This window comes from Triturus cristatus, chromosome 2_1 (assembly GCF_964204655.1).
Source record: "Triturus cristatus chromosome 2_1, aTriCri1.1, whole genome shotgun sequence".
Lineage (NCBI taxonomy): Eukaryota > Metazoa > Chordata > Amphibia > Caudata > Salamandridae > Triturus > Triturus cristatus.
In genome coordinates, this window is record NC_140581.1 from 796,216,932 (window position 1) to 796,232,227 (window position 15,296).

General features: G+C 43.8%; 1 protein-coding gene across 1 annotated transcript in view; it reads right to left on the minus strand.

Moving 5' to 3' along the window:
- Positions 1-273: 273 nt before the first annotated feature.
- Positions 274-15,296, minus strand: part of S1PR3 (sphingosine-1-phosphate receptor 3) — a 41,295-nt gene continuing 26,272 nt past the window's right edge. The window contains exon 2 of the mRNA XM_085632816.1: positions 274-1,796. Within this exon, the coding sequence (XP_085488942.1) occupies positions 531-1,664 (1,134 nt within the window). The 5' untranslated portion in view covers positions 1,665-1,796 and the 3' untranslated portion in view covers positions 274-530. The remainder of the gene's footprint in view (positions 1,797-15,296) is intronic.

Here is a 15,296-nt window from a genome sequence, read left to right on the forward strand (position 1 = left end):
GTGTGAGTGAATTGAACATAGCCACACATCTGCCAACAACCATGTGGAATGCCCATTTCCCATGAGCTTGGAATCACACTGCCCACTTTCTAGGGGTTTTCATTTGGAATGGCTAATCCTCATGGAAAGGTTACCAAAATACTTCTGCCCACTGCTTATTTGGAAACCACAATTATGAATAATCTGAACATGGCAGATGTGCACAATTGAGCAATGTATGACCATTAAAGTAAGGATGTAACTATCTAAAGAATGTAAGTATGTCAGCAACTGTTCCACTTTGGGACAAACATTATACTATTTATTAAAGGCATGCTACAGTGGTACGTGGTACTAGAAAGAGCCTTCCTGAGTACAGACCTATTTCCACATAACATTTCAACTAAATAGTTTATGCAATAAATAGAGTTGAATAATTATTGTTTCCCATGTTCATTGTCCCTTCAGTTGCAGTTCTTTTATGATAATATGATTGGAAATTTGCCTCAGTTCATATTCAGTCCACACAGCAGCAGACTAGCCCAGTACTCTCACATTTTTCCATTGTGACTTGAAGGTTCACTCTTTTCAAAAGTACATGTAGGAACAGCTCTGGGCGACAATTCTTCTTTTGACCTTGGAAAATTGCAGGTACTGGACTTGCTTCGACTGTGTTCTGGGGTTGGTTGTATCTGCAAAGTTCCACTGACAACAGTCTTCATGAAGCAGCCACACATCAGCCGTAAGAAGGCCCGCCTCATTTCTTTGCTGGCTAGCGTGTAGATGATCGGGTTCATGGCTGAGTTAAGAACGGCGACGACGATAAACCATTTTGCAGAAAACAAAATATCACACTCTCGCACTTTACAGGAGACATCTATGAGCAGAAGAATGAACAATGGCGACCAGCAGGCAATGAACACCCCCACTACAATCACAACGGTCCTAAGGAGAGCCATGGACCGCTCCGAATTGTTATGATTGGTGACTTTGCGGCTGCTGGACTTCACAAGTATGTAAATGCGGGCGTAGAGCATCACAATGGCCAACAGGATGACCATGAAAATGCTGATACAAAACGCAACATACTTCTTGGAATACAAAGGGAGGATTGTGGAGCAGTCTGGCAGGTTGCCCATACAGTTCCAGCCAAGGATTGGCAAGGCACCCAATGAGAAGGAGATAAGCCAACAGGTTCCAATCAGAAGGAATACCCTGTACTTCTTGTTTGCATCATAAGGTCTCATTTTAATCATGGTCAAGTGTCTCTCGATGGCTATAGCCAAGAGGCTGAAGGTCGAAGCACCAAGGGCAACAAACATGCTGCCTTCCCTTACAAACCAGACTGTCACTGAAATGCTTAAAGTCTTTTTGCCTGACATGAGGATGTTCACTTGGTAAACTATTCCAGCTAACAAGTCACAGAGGGCCAGGTTGCCAATGAAGAAGTACATGCGGTTGTGAAATCGGTTATTTTTCCATATGGCTATCAGCACCATTAAGTTCTCTAGCACGATCAGGCTACAAATGACCATAAAGGCTATGCTTGAAACATCCAGGTGGCTAGGCTCAGGCCCTCTTTGGGTCAGTTTGCCTGTGTAATTGTAGTGTATTAGGATTAGGGAATCGTGCCTTTCCCTTGGCTGGTCACCTTGTTTCACTTGAGAAGCGGTCATTAAAGCCATTATGCACAGGTGGGCGGGCTAATTGCAGTTTTAGTCCTTCAAGAGATGCGCAGGTGTCATTTTTCTCTATCGACTTTCCTCTAAGCTTTCCTCACCGATGTCAGCATGCTTCCATATACAAATACCAAGGGCCTGTGGAAAACAGAGGGAAAAAGTCAGAAACTGCAGTGACAAGCCGTGGCCATCTGATTATTTCACAATATGTGATAAACATAAGGAAAACTTTGGGGCATATTTAAAAGGGAATTGCACCACCGGAACATCACTTTTTTTGATGTTGCAGTGGTTTTAATGCCCTGCACCAAATTTACAAAGTGACGTTAAGCCACTTTTTGTGGCTTAACACAGCTTTGTAAATATGGTACCCTTTTATGCAGGTATCTGCGTGAAAGGTGCACAAAGGTGTCCCTTACTGCACATAAACAATCATTAAATAATGGAGATTTGTTACTTCTATGTGTGCTTCGGTAGCACATGGAGAAGTAACAAATAGCCAGTATCGATTGCTTATGTGCAGGGAGGAACACCTTCCTGCACATAAGCAATCATTCCCTGCAACGCAGGCTCCCTTGCACTATGGAGCAAGGTTGTCTGCATTTGTGCTAGGCAGATATTATTAGCGCCAGCGCAGGGGGAAAACACAGGGGTGTGACGTATTGTTGTAAAGACCTGCATTTTAGAAATGGTGGAGTGCGGCGTTGCAAAATGTGCCGCAGCTCCGAGCTCCGTAATTTCCTTGTAAATATGCCCCTAAATGGGTGACAATTAACATAAATCTCCAAACCTGTGATCAATACAAACACAATTTTAACAAATGTGAGTGGTACAGAGCAGGCAGAAGCTTTGGTCCCGATTATCAAAGAAGTTGCATTCCTTTACACTTTTGAGACTTACGACACATAACCAAATTGACAAACGTTCCAGAGATAGGTGTAAGTACCTAAGGGGTTCAGACTGGTAATCATCATTCCTGACTTACAGGCTTATTTACAAGCCCCTTGCACCACCAGTGCGTCACTTTTGATATGGGAATAAATGACGTACCAGCGGCACAAGGGGCTTGTAAATAAGCCCCTTATTATTTGTTTTCCCTAACAACCCCTGGGATGTGTGCGTTCCAGAGATTCAACCTGTGAAATATTAGGTAAAGGTTAAATGTCAGCAATATTTTTTCTTTCCTACAACATTCTGTATAAATAGGAAGACATTTTCCCACTTTCACACACTTCCTGAACCACTAAACACCTGGGCCTGGATTTACTAATCTTTTGAGTAATGTAATGCAGCAAGGCAACTGCATTGTGTGAAATGGAGAAAGCAGAAATGTGCCGTATGTACTGAGATATGGCACACTTCTGGTCTCTCAATGCGCTTGTGCACTTCAGGCTGCCTAGCACCAAGGCAGACACCCTTATGCCATTGTGCAAGGGTGATTACATTAAGGGCAGGAAGGGACACTTGAAAATTCTGCAGCTACTCATCTAGGTGGCACTGGTATATGCCCTGTCAGCCAAACGCCTGATTTTCCCACCCCATTTAGTGTTAGTACAGCTCTGCTGATACACATTTTTCAAGTTGGAAACTGCCTGAAAAGTTTGGCGGTCATGACCAGGAAAACACAAATGACTGTGGAGAAAAGCCGCAGCAAGACAGCGCGATTTCTTTTTTGTTTTTCAAGACCGCTTAGTAATTTAAATAAATAGAGTAGTAAGCGTGTGGCCTGTTGTGGGTGGAATAGGGGAAGAGCATTAAGGAAAATAGTGCTCACCAACTTATAAAGCAGAGCATGTAACAGCACCAGTAAAAGGTCCAGTCCTTATGGGCGGTAACAAAAGGAGACAAAGCGGTACCAAGGAGAGACTAACAAGCCCCATAATGAATCAGAAGCCACTGTTTATGAAGGACAATGGAACAAGCCAATTAAAAATATGGGTGGAGAATGGGCGGGGCTTCTAGTGCATACCCTAATACAGCATGCCAAACTCTGTCTTTATGACCTGCTTGGAAAACTCTACAGCCTCCTTGTTTGTACCAGCCGCTCAATAAGGCAAAAGGGATCCTGTTAATTAGAGGTTAAAACTGTCTAGAGGAATCCAAAATCAATTAGATTTATTTTTCATCATAAGACTTTAGACCCAGAACAAGAAAGAGGAAGGTAGAAAAGGGGAAAAAAGAGAGATAGAAAAACGATGATGGAGGGAGTAAATAGGAATGGAAAGGGGCAGGAAGTGTAGGGCAGTGGATGAAAGAAGCACGAAATGGAATCAAGAATAGGCAGTCCTGGGATTCTGTAACCCCAATATTTGGTAGTGCAGGCCATGGGCTTCTGAGTAAACCCTTGGGCCTCTTTGCTTTTTTCCTCACAAACTAAGCATTGGTGATTTTGTATTCACATTTCAGTTCGTTCGGCATTTCTTTAAAATTTGGTTTCAAGTCACTTACTTGATACAGAGATAAAATGGGGCACTAGGGGGAATATGTACAAGGGAAGAGGCGGAGCATGTCATTTGCCTACTTGGCTTAACGTCACGCTCAGCCACTTTAGCAACGCAGAACAACACCATATTTATAAAATTATGGTGCAGCCATGCGTTTCCCCCTGCGCTGGCACTACACCTAGCAGTATAGCGCCAACGCAGGCACCCTTGCACCATAATGCAAGGGTGTCTGCGTCCAAGGAAAAGATTGTTTATGAACAAGAAGGTCTCCCTTCCTGCACATAAACAAACTTTAAATGCAGTTTTGTAACTTCTAGACACAGAGAAGTTGCAAAACGGCATTTAAAAAAAATTATTGTTTATGTGCAGGAAGGGGGACCTTCCTGTACATAAACAATCATTGGCCTTTTGCTGTTTTCATGTGTGCTGCACAACGCAGCACACATGAAAACAGCAAAAACGAGGAGAAATTAGACATTTCTCCTTGCTTCGCCAGGTTAAGACCAGGTTTTCCCTAGTCTTAATTCTGGCGCTGCCTCCTATATAAACCGCCTTTGTAAATAGGAGGCAGCGTCAAAATCAATGGGTGTTGCGCTGGAACGCCCACCCCAACACCCATTGCCCTCCCCTTTCACGCTAAGCTTAGCGTGAAAGGGGGCCTTATTTACAAGGCAGCAGAAACCACGTTAAGTGGCTTAACGCTGCCTTGTAAAGAAGGCGAAGCCCCTATCGTCACAGGAACATCAAAAAAAGTGACGTTCCCGTGGCGATAGGGGCTTGTAAATATGCCCTTATCTGTCCTGAAACAGCACCAGTAGAATACACCTTCATCTATATGTTTACATGCTTTTGATGGAATTGCATTTTTGGCCCTCCCTTTCTTATAATTTATTGTCTGTGTGTCTTCCATACCAAGGTATAATGGATTGTTTATTGTTTTTAGATAGTGTATAACACTGTATGATTCTCATCGTCTCAACGTTTCCTGTATCGTACTCATCTCTAAAGGGCTCTAACGCCCAAGGGAATGGTTCTCGCTATGCAAAACTGCATAAACTATAACATTTATTGTGTGAAACCGTAGATAATGAGGGTTAAAATATGTGGTATGTCAGAGTTATCCAAAGTTGCCTTTCCTCTGAAAGAGCCTCATATGTCATTGAAATTAGGGGGCCTTTAGAATAGCTCTTAATCAATTTCTAGCAGTCTTTCGGATCACATTAGGAATGGAGTAGTATAAAAAGTAAAATATAAAGTTAGAAGTGGATTGAATTAAAAAAAATCTGTACCTAAATTACAGTGTACAGATATCTGTAGAAAGCAATATGTGTAGACTGGGACTAAGAAGGGTAAATATACATCTTGCCTAATGAAAGTATGTGTGTGGAACACGGTACAAGCTACAACACTTAGCAATGTGTGCGTGTTTTTCCCAATGGACAGTTACAGCGATAGACCAGAGAGCAAGAATATTAAAGCACTCTGCATTCCCATGCAAGGCCCAGTCCTGGACTGCAGGGCATTAAAATAAAAAGGAAACCTCCATCTCAGCCTCATTTCTCACGGTAGGTTATTTTAGGGAGTCTAACTCCCTCTAAAATGAGTGTGAATTAAATTTGCATGGAACACGCTCACCTGATCATGGTGATTGTTATCCTTAATGTAAAGTCACAGCAGGGAAGGATTATGTCCATCATTTTGAAATCACCGGCTAAAGTTGTGAAGTTTTAGTCAGTGCTTAATTTGTAAAAAAAAAAAGTGCCAGGGCCCTCGCCAGGAGTCCAATGCAGCTTGAAGCACCCATTGCCCCTGTCAGTGCTGCCAATGACAGTGCCAACAAAACTACTACATATGTGACCATTCAGAATATTTCAGGTCACTCAACGCTATAACAATAACTTGGGCACCGTTTTTTTGTCATGATAATGTATATTGAATCATTAAACAAGTGTTGTTGTGTTCATCTCTGAATTTGGCAAACCACGCCCCCATGTGGCAGACTGTTATAAGTGCTGGTGTTGACAATTATGTGCTGGTACCGAGCACTGGAAACCACTGGCTCAAATTAGCACCACTTTTAGCAAGGTTGATGCTACATTAAGAACACACAGGGCACTTACCTTGATCATTCACCATTACTACGAGCCACAGAGAAGGCACCAGATTCCAACTAATAATCTTAAAAATGTATTTGTTGCTAGGGCGGGCATGACTGCAAATGGCAAATGTACATTTGGTACCGGAGCTTGCATTACCATGTCTCAGCATCAGTAGAGTGAAAAGCTACCCACTGCATGACGCAGCAACATCTTAAATTAGAAAGAGGGGGCAAGGGATTATTAAGTAGTTCTGGCACGTGTTTTCTGTGGATAAAAACTGATACCAGTGTTGGGACCTTTCACAGTATAATAGAGCTCTAACAGGTAATGTTCACAGAATAACTACTGAAATGCAAATAAGTCCCTGCAAGTATAATTGTATGTAGATCTATGGAATGATTAACCTATACATCTGTCATGCATAAACTTGAGCCAATGGAAGGTACCTAAACAGTAACAATATTCTATCTGTGGTATAATCTTACAGGTGCCCATATATACATCGTCCCCATAACACGAATGTGAATGGGACATGTAAAGACTGGTCTATAACCTAATGACATTTGTAAGAAATTACTTACGAGAAACATACATTTAGTTTATGATATGCATACAAATAAAGATGATTTTACTACAAACTAGTGAGCATATTTACAAGCCCCTTTCACCACCACAACGTCACTTTTTAGGTCGAGCTTTTGAGACCTCATGTATATACTTTTGTATATTCTTATATGCTTCTTTCTGGGCTTACTCTTTTTCATTGGTTGGTTTCAGTGTCCTTTAAAAATCCTTGCTTGCTAGTGTCAAGCTTTCCTATTTGTCCTTCCTTTTCATACCATGGAGTAGTGCCCTCATACCTGTACCCTTCCACTTGACTCATTGTAGCATCTGTTTAGGATCTACTTTTCCCTTTCTCTAAGAGCATTTGACCAGAGCCCTGGATGTTTTCTGTCACTCCAGTCCTTTCTGTAAACAGGGCTGTAAATCATGTTCTTTTGTTACATTTGCTTTGCATTCAGAGAGCAGGGTCAAATGTTAGAGGATGTTTTCTGAGGGTGCCTGTTTCCACCCCAGCCGCGCAAAGAGAATCATGCCCGCAACTATTTGCATTGATCTCCAGTTATGTGCTGCCAAGGCCCAGAGAAAATCCCCTACTGTTACAAATTTAAATAAATATTGCCCCAATTTAAGATGGCGGCTGCACGTGGTGCGCGGTGACATCATTATTGTCAGGAGTCATGGCGAGGCTCTCTTGGCATAACTTTGTTGCTCAGAGTGTCCAGTCACTGTGTTAGGGCAGCTGGGCATCATTCGAGTTGGCTATGGGAAGAGCACAGGTTTCCACATTTACTGCAGAGCCGAGGGCAGCAGCTTGCCTGTTGTGCAGTTGAGCCGAGAACGTGCCGTTTTTACAGTAGGGCACAGGTTGTTGACTGTAACTGTGGGTGCATCCCGTAGTTGTAGTGCAGTGCACGGTGTATCCACAGGTGTAAGCAGGCCACAACGTGAGTGTGTGCGATCTGCCCACAGTGCACTGGTTATGCACTTTTACAGTGCGGCTCACGGTGTTCACTCTCACAGTAGTGAGCAGGTTGTGCAATGGCATTTGAGCATGGCATTGCTTGCACAGTAGCGTCTCTAGAAGAGAATGTTACTGGGTGCACATACTGAGCCACATAAAAAAGTGGATATATATGTACGTTTGGGCGTGTATTTGTGCATCTGTGTAAAGAGATATACACATATACGTACAAAGTCAGGATTCAACCAGCAATGTTTAAATGTGACTTTGTATATATTTGTGTGTATATCTGTACACACATATGCATACAACGTCAGAGCTACACATTGTAACCAAACAGCATGGCTGCGCAGTGAAAGGTAGTCGGGTAAGTTCATGTTTGTGGTACGGTGGTGCATCTGTATAATTTTGCGTTGCCCTCTGACACATTCAGCAGCTGAGATGGTGGGGCCAGGACAAACAGAATTGGGGCAGAGCCCCCGTCTGCCCCACAACCCAAGGGACACCAGTACCCAGTGTACTGCAGTGCCGAGGTTGTGTTACGGTAGTACACGATTGTGCAGTGCTACGGTACAGTATTTTCACATTGGAGATAGGCAGATACTGTGCTTGCCCACTTCTGCAAGGTTTTTGTGAGCATCTGTAAAGTAGAGCACTTCTGAGAGTGAACTCCTGCTTGTGAGGATAACATACAGGGCGTTGAGGACAAGCATCCATCTCGAGCAGAGCTGGATGGCCAATTACAGTGAACTTGTGTGTGCTTCTCTGTGACCGTGTGAAGGAACGTCTGCAAGGATGAACATGCGTGCATAGACGCAAACTTTGGGGATCTCGGATGATGAACTTGTGTGTCTAAGAAGGTGAATATATGAGAGCAAAACTGTATGTCTGTGGTGGCAAACACGTGTGCATGTGATGATTATGTACTAGGACAACAGGGATGAATTTGTGCACTTGTATTGATTACTTACTGTGTCTGTGAGGATGTACGTCTGTTTCTATGGATGCACATGCGTGTTTGTGAGGATGAACTTGTGTGTCTGTGAGGAAGCACTTGCACATGCGTGTCTGTGAGAATGAACTTTTGTGTCTGTGAGGATGAACGTGCATGTCTGAGGATGAACTTGTGTGTCTGTGAGGAAGCACTTGCATGTGCATGTGTGTGAGGATGCACTTGTGTGTCTGTGAGGATGAACTGATTGGCCTGTGATGAAGAATTACCTGTGATGACTGCATACAGTGTCTCTGCTGATGAGCTTGTGTGCCAGTGATGAATAATCTACAGTGTCTGTGTTGTGTCAGTAAGGATGTACTTACTTGTTCGCAAAGATGAACTCACCTGTCTGTGAGATGAATGTGCGTGTTTGTCAATGAAATTTTCTGTCGGTGAGAAGAACCAGTGTGTAACTGAGTGTACTTGTGTGATCGCTACCATTCTTTTTAGGTCGAGCCTAGCAGCAGCGCGCATGCGCTGCTCGCTCTGCGAGGCATGCTGTATTAGGGTATGCACTAGAAGCCCCGCCCACTCTCCACCCATATTTTGAATTAGCTTGTTCCATTGTCCTTCGTAAACGGTGGCTTCCAATTCATTATGAGGCTTGTTCGTCCCTCCTTGGTACCGCTTTGTCTCCTTTTGTTACCGCCCATAAGGACTGGACCTTTTACTGGTGTTGTTACATGCTCTGCTTTATAAGTTGGTGAGCACTATTTTCCTTAATGCTCTTCCCCTATTCCACCCACAACAGGCCACACTCTTACTACTCTATTTATTTAAATTACTACGCGGTCCGCTTTAACTATAGCGGCCGTACATATTCACTTATTTAATTTACGGCGCGGTCTGCTTTCAGTTTAGCGGCCACGCTTATTTAATTATTCATTTTACAGGCAGCCGCTTCCACATTAGCGGCTGCTCTTATTTATTTTAATAATTAATAGCGCAGGCCACTTTCACTTCAGTGACCACGCAGAACGTTTCTTAATTATTTTATTTTTACTTTGTGTGAAAGTGCACCATAAGCGCTTTCACTTTAATATTCTCTGCGCCCCTTTGTTTAGACGCTGCTCACTGTAACCTGAATACTGTGAGCAGCGTCTAAATAAATAGGCGCGGCCAACATTAAAGTGCTCTCGCATTTGCAAGAGTTTGAGATATTGGCACTAAAAATAATAATGCCTTTTATATATGGGTTGGGTTTAAAACACATAAATCAAAGGCATTGTAATTTACAATGCCAATCGCTTAAATGCTTGCAAAAGCAAGAGATATTGCATTGGAAATGCTTGTTTTTCATTACTGACAGTCACGTTTTCTATCTGGGGGGGGGGGCAAATCTCTGTCCCTGTATGAAAAGAGGTCTTTGAAGTGCACCATGTGCCCTCCTCCCTCATTTGACTGTTTCCTGCCCTGCAGTGAGTGGCGCCCTCACGTCAGACAGATAGTGCACTTCTCTGCACATCAGTGAATGGTGGCCCTTGTATCCAACAGATTTATAGTGTACGTGCCACTTGTGTAGTGAGTGTCCTGTCGCAAATTGCACACTTTGCCCCATGTTACAATGCACATCACCCATTTTTTAAGTAAACTATTCTCCCTCCGTAACCATGCAGTCCACCCTAATTTATTATCGTATTTTTCCTGTTGCGTCTTGTTACCACTGCACAATTTAAGTGCTTTTTATTTTTCAAGATTTCTTGTCTTTCCTGCCTTTCTATTCCCCGTGTTCTTTTCTTTTTTTTCTTTTTTTCTTTTCCTATTTTACTGCCTCTTATGCCTTAGTTGCAGAGGGTGTCCAGACACTGTGCCATGGCAGCTAGGCACTATTTCTGTTGGCTATGGGAAGGGTACAGGTTTCCAGCTTTACTGCAGAGCCGAGGGCAGCAGCTTGTGTGTTGTGCAGTAGAGCTTAGAATGTGCAGTTTTACATTAGGGCACAGCTTGTTGAATATCACAGTGGGCCAGTGCTTAATTTGTAAAAACAATGTGTCAGGGCCATTGTCAGGAGGCCACTGCAAAGTTTACCACCCATTGCCCCTGCCAGCGCTGCCAATGAAAGTACCAGCACAACTACTAACCATCACACTCCCACAAGTGTGACAATTTAGACTATCCCAGACCCCCAAAGCTATAAGAATGGCTTAGGGCAGGTATTAGTCATTTTGAATGTATATTGAATTAATAAACAACTGTTGTGCTTATCTCTAAATTAGTCAAACAGCGTCACCAAGTGGCAGACTGTCATAAGTATTGGAGTTGACAATTAACAGCTGGTGCCGAACACCAGAAACCACTGGCTCAAATTAAAAATTGCAGTGGATGCATCCTGCAGTTGTACTTCAAGGCATGGTGTATGCACAGTATGGCAAGGTGTTAGCAGGCCACAATGTGTGTGCGTGTGGGTAATCTTCCCATGGTGCACTGGTTATACACTTTTACAGTATGCCTCACAGTGTTCACTCTCATATAAGGGCCCATATAGCCACCTGTTGGGAGTGCAACCACCAGCTCATGTGGTAATCAAAGATGACCTTTCTCTTTAAACTCCTCTATGTTGCATGGTGCATGTTTTGATCTTCCAGGACTTTTAGGGCACCCTCTGCGCCCCATTTTTGTACTGTGTTGTGCTATGCGCTTTGTTCCACACAGTGCACACATTGTTCAGAGAGTCTTACAGTTGCTGTCCCCTGCCTTACAAATCACCCTCTCCCCACTCTGCTCTACAACATAGCTTAAACACATTGGCAAAGCCAATAGTTCTGGCTAAACACTTATAAGATCCCAAAAGTGAGACCTATTGGCTATGTTAATGCTTGTTTGGATGTTGTGGTGGCGATAGGGGCTTCGCCTTATTTACAAGGCAGCATTAAGCCACTTAGTGTGGCTTAACGCTGCCTTGTGTAAAAGGCCCGCATTCATGCTATACTTAGCGTGAAAGGGGAGGGCAATGGGTGTTGTGTGGGTGTTCCAATGTAACACCCATTGATTTTGACGCTGCCCCCTATTTACAAGGGTGCTGTAAATATGGGGCAGTGCCAAAATTAAGATCAGGGAAGACCTGGTCTTACCTAGGCTCAATGAGGAGAAATGTTTAACTTCTCACCGTTTTTGCTGTTTCCATGTGTGCTGCGTTGTGCACAATCATTAAAAATAAATTACGTTTTGCAACTTCTATGTTTGTTGCATTAAGCAGCAGACAGAGAAGTTACAAAATGCCATTTAAAGATTGTGACACTTTCCTGCACATAAACAATCTTCCCCTGCAACTGAGACACATAGTGCAAGGGTACCTGCGCTGGCGTTAGTCATCTAAATCTAGTGCCAGCGCAGGGGGAAACGCAGGGCTCCACCATATTGTTGTGAATATGGTGCAGCCCTGCGTTTCAGGAGCGGTGTAGAGCGGCGTTAAGCCAAGAAGGCTAATGCCATGCTCTGTCACTTCCATTGTAAATATGCGCCAAGGTAGGAAAAGAATTCTCTCATTTTACTCACTGACTAGAACTTTTTTCTATCATTTTGAAATGGTCCTTACTGGAAAGTCAATTGAAGCCCGTCTACTGTTCGTGACAACAAAAGATTGTTTACAATTCTTATTTGTGTCTGCCCTGTAGAACGGTAGGTCAATATGAAGATTGTGGATGGGTACCACCTGCAGACACCTGCTCAAATTAAGCACTGACTGACTAAAAGTGCGTTTTGTATCTTGGTTAGCCTAATGACCATTCGGCAGATTTACATTTTTTGTATTTTACCAAACTGCCACTAGATGGTGCTATATGCTACTATGTTTTGTAGACTTCAAATACTCCTCATCCGTATCGGGAGTTCATGTCTGATCATCCTGCTTTCCCTTTCATAAGAGCATGGGCGTAGGAAGTGTGGGGGACGCGGGGGATATATCCCCCCCAGATTTTGGAGTGGGGGGGACACGGGGGACATGGGTGGGGGGGACGAGGGGACAAAGTAATTTCCCCTCTCCCTTCTGTTATTGCAGGGCCATTAGCACGCTAAAGCGCTACCTAATGGCCCTGCACTTGACCTGCCTGGAGTAAGAGGCCACCCGCCCTCTGCCTTTTGTTCTGCTGCAGGAAGGCTCAGCCGTTCTGGGAAGGGCAGAGAACGGAGAAAAAATAAACGCTGTCTCTTTTCCTTCATGGCAAGGACCGTGTCCACTACTCCTGATCTGCCTCTGGCGGCTGCCCTCCTCTCTTTGTTCCTCCATCTCTTTCTGTCTCTGTCTCGCTCCTGCTTACGTGCTGATTTCAAGAGGCAGCTTTAAGGTACTCTCTCTTGCCTCTCCTTTTCTTTATTTGTTCCCCTGTGAAATGGATCCAAAAAAGGCTGAACACTTTGGCTGTAAATGTCCTAATTTTCTGACCGTTTTCTATTGAAAAGAAAAACCTCGGAATGGAGAGAAAAATAGTTAAATATCTAAATAAAGCAATACAGAGTGGACAGCAGACAGGCCAGACTGTTATTTACACCCACACACATTAGCGCCACTTTACAGAGTTTGCCAGTGAAAGCGCTACTTTCTTTTTATCTTCTTTCTTTGAACAACATTGTTTTCCCAGGGTGGGTAAGTGCGCCATTCCTAAAGGGACTGCAATACCTAGTTGATGGGTAGAGTGGAAAAGTTTAATATGATCGCTTTCAACTTTTTAATTATTTTAGCTTATAAAATGCGGCTCTGTGTTTGGGGATGTGGTCTTTTTTAAACCAAACTGCATACATTTTGAAAGTATATAAGCAATGGACATTGAAAGGGGTCCCTTCCTGGTCCTGTAGCCATGTCTTGAACTTTTCAGGCAAAATCACTTACTGATTTCTGAATAATGAGTTTAAAACCGTTAAGTTAACCATGTTTTTTTCTGATTACAGTTCACATGCTTTGCTTATTCTTGCATTCCCTATGAGTGTTTGCTTTTTCCAGGGTGTTATTCATTTTTTTTCAGGCAGCATTTTACTGTTGTCTAGTGCATAATTTGAATTTAGTCGCAGCACAATTGAGTTGGGCTGAAGGCAGTGCGAGTTTCTCTCAGTGGGGCAGTATGGTGTTCAGTGTGGGAGAGCATGTGGCACTCTGGCCAGAGCTGCTGAATTTGGATCTGGAGAACCATGTTCAGACCTTCATGACCAGTTCACCATACCACACTCCTGACAGAGCTTATTCCGATGCTACACCTTAGAAGGCCCAATAGACCTTAGAAGCCCAGGTGTCTTAGCACCCGCAGGTGGACCTGTCCACCACAATCCATACTGCAGTTCACTTCCAGTCTTACGGGCAGGCATATGAAGAAGCACATCCTAGATCGACAGTGAATCTGTCACTGAGGTCACAAGACCCTTGAGGCCAGTCCACCTCACCCATTGGTACCTCCATTGGCCTTTTTCCAGCACTAGCAGTGCAACTTGCCAGGGGTTGGCAATGTAGGATTTGCATGCACACCAAACTTAGGGGGTGATTATAATGGCAGTGGGACCGCCACGTCACCCCGTCGGTGGCGGTCACACCGCCATTGGTGACTGCATCACAGCCCGCCATATTACAATGGCGGGTGGTTACCTGGCGGTCGGAAAGACCAACCACCACGCACCCGACGGGCTTCTTGATCCCGCCGGTGTGGTGGAGGGGCTCGTGGTTCCTACAATGCTGGTGGTGCCTACCATGCACCGCAGCAGGGATTACGATGTCCCTTACCCAGCAGCTTATCAATGGCGGTTCACCTGCCATGGAAATGCTGGCGAAAGGGACATTGGGGGCCCGTAGCAGGCCCCTTTACCCCTGGCCCCCAGACATGGGCCCTGGGGGGCATCTATGATGCCCCACAACATATCACTGCACCATGTGGCAGGCACCGATATATTTAACATGTTCCTTTTTTATTTTTACTTTGCGGCGGATGATGCAGCCAGCAGCACCTGCTGCAATGTAAAAGATAGGCACTGCGCACACCGTAGTGGCAGTCGCATTGTAATGCCTATCGTGGGGCCTCCACCTTGAAGGCCAGCGGTCCCATTCCCCGATTCGATGACGGTGGTACTGAAGTCCGCCTGCCATCGTAGTCAGCCCCTAAGTTTGCATTTTATGAATATGATTCAGTGGGAAATAAATTGATGTTTGCAATTTAATTGACTTTGGTTGGCCTCTTATCTTTGAGATTTCCCTGTTGAATGTGCCTTTACATTATACATTTTCGGTTGTATGAATTGATTGCATACTACACTCTCCTACAGGTATTAATTTGAGTGTCATTAGGAGTGTCTGGGACCAATTGTTTTCTTAGGAATTGTTTTCTTTACTAACCTTTGCAAAGTGCCCTAAACTTCACAGAAACACAAGTCACATTTCTTTTAGTAATTTGGGATCCGTTTGGGCTACAAAATTGTTTTGGAGGAAATCGTTAGATTATGCAGCAGATGATGTATTATGTGGCAAATATGATACAGCCATAGTTAAGTGGAAAACATTTTTCCACTTAATTTTGCCCCAACATTGTAGTTGATCAATTTGTAAGTTCCCCAAACCCAAAAGTCGAGTTTGGGCACAATTTGCATTTTAAAAGCAGCCCT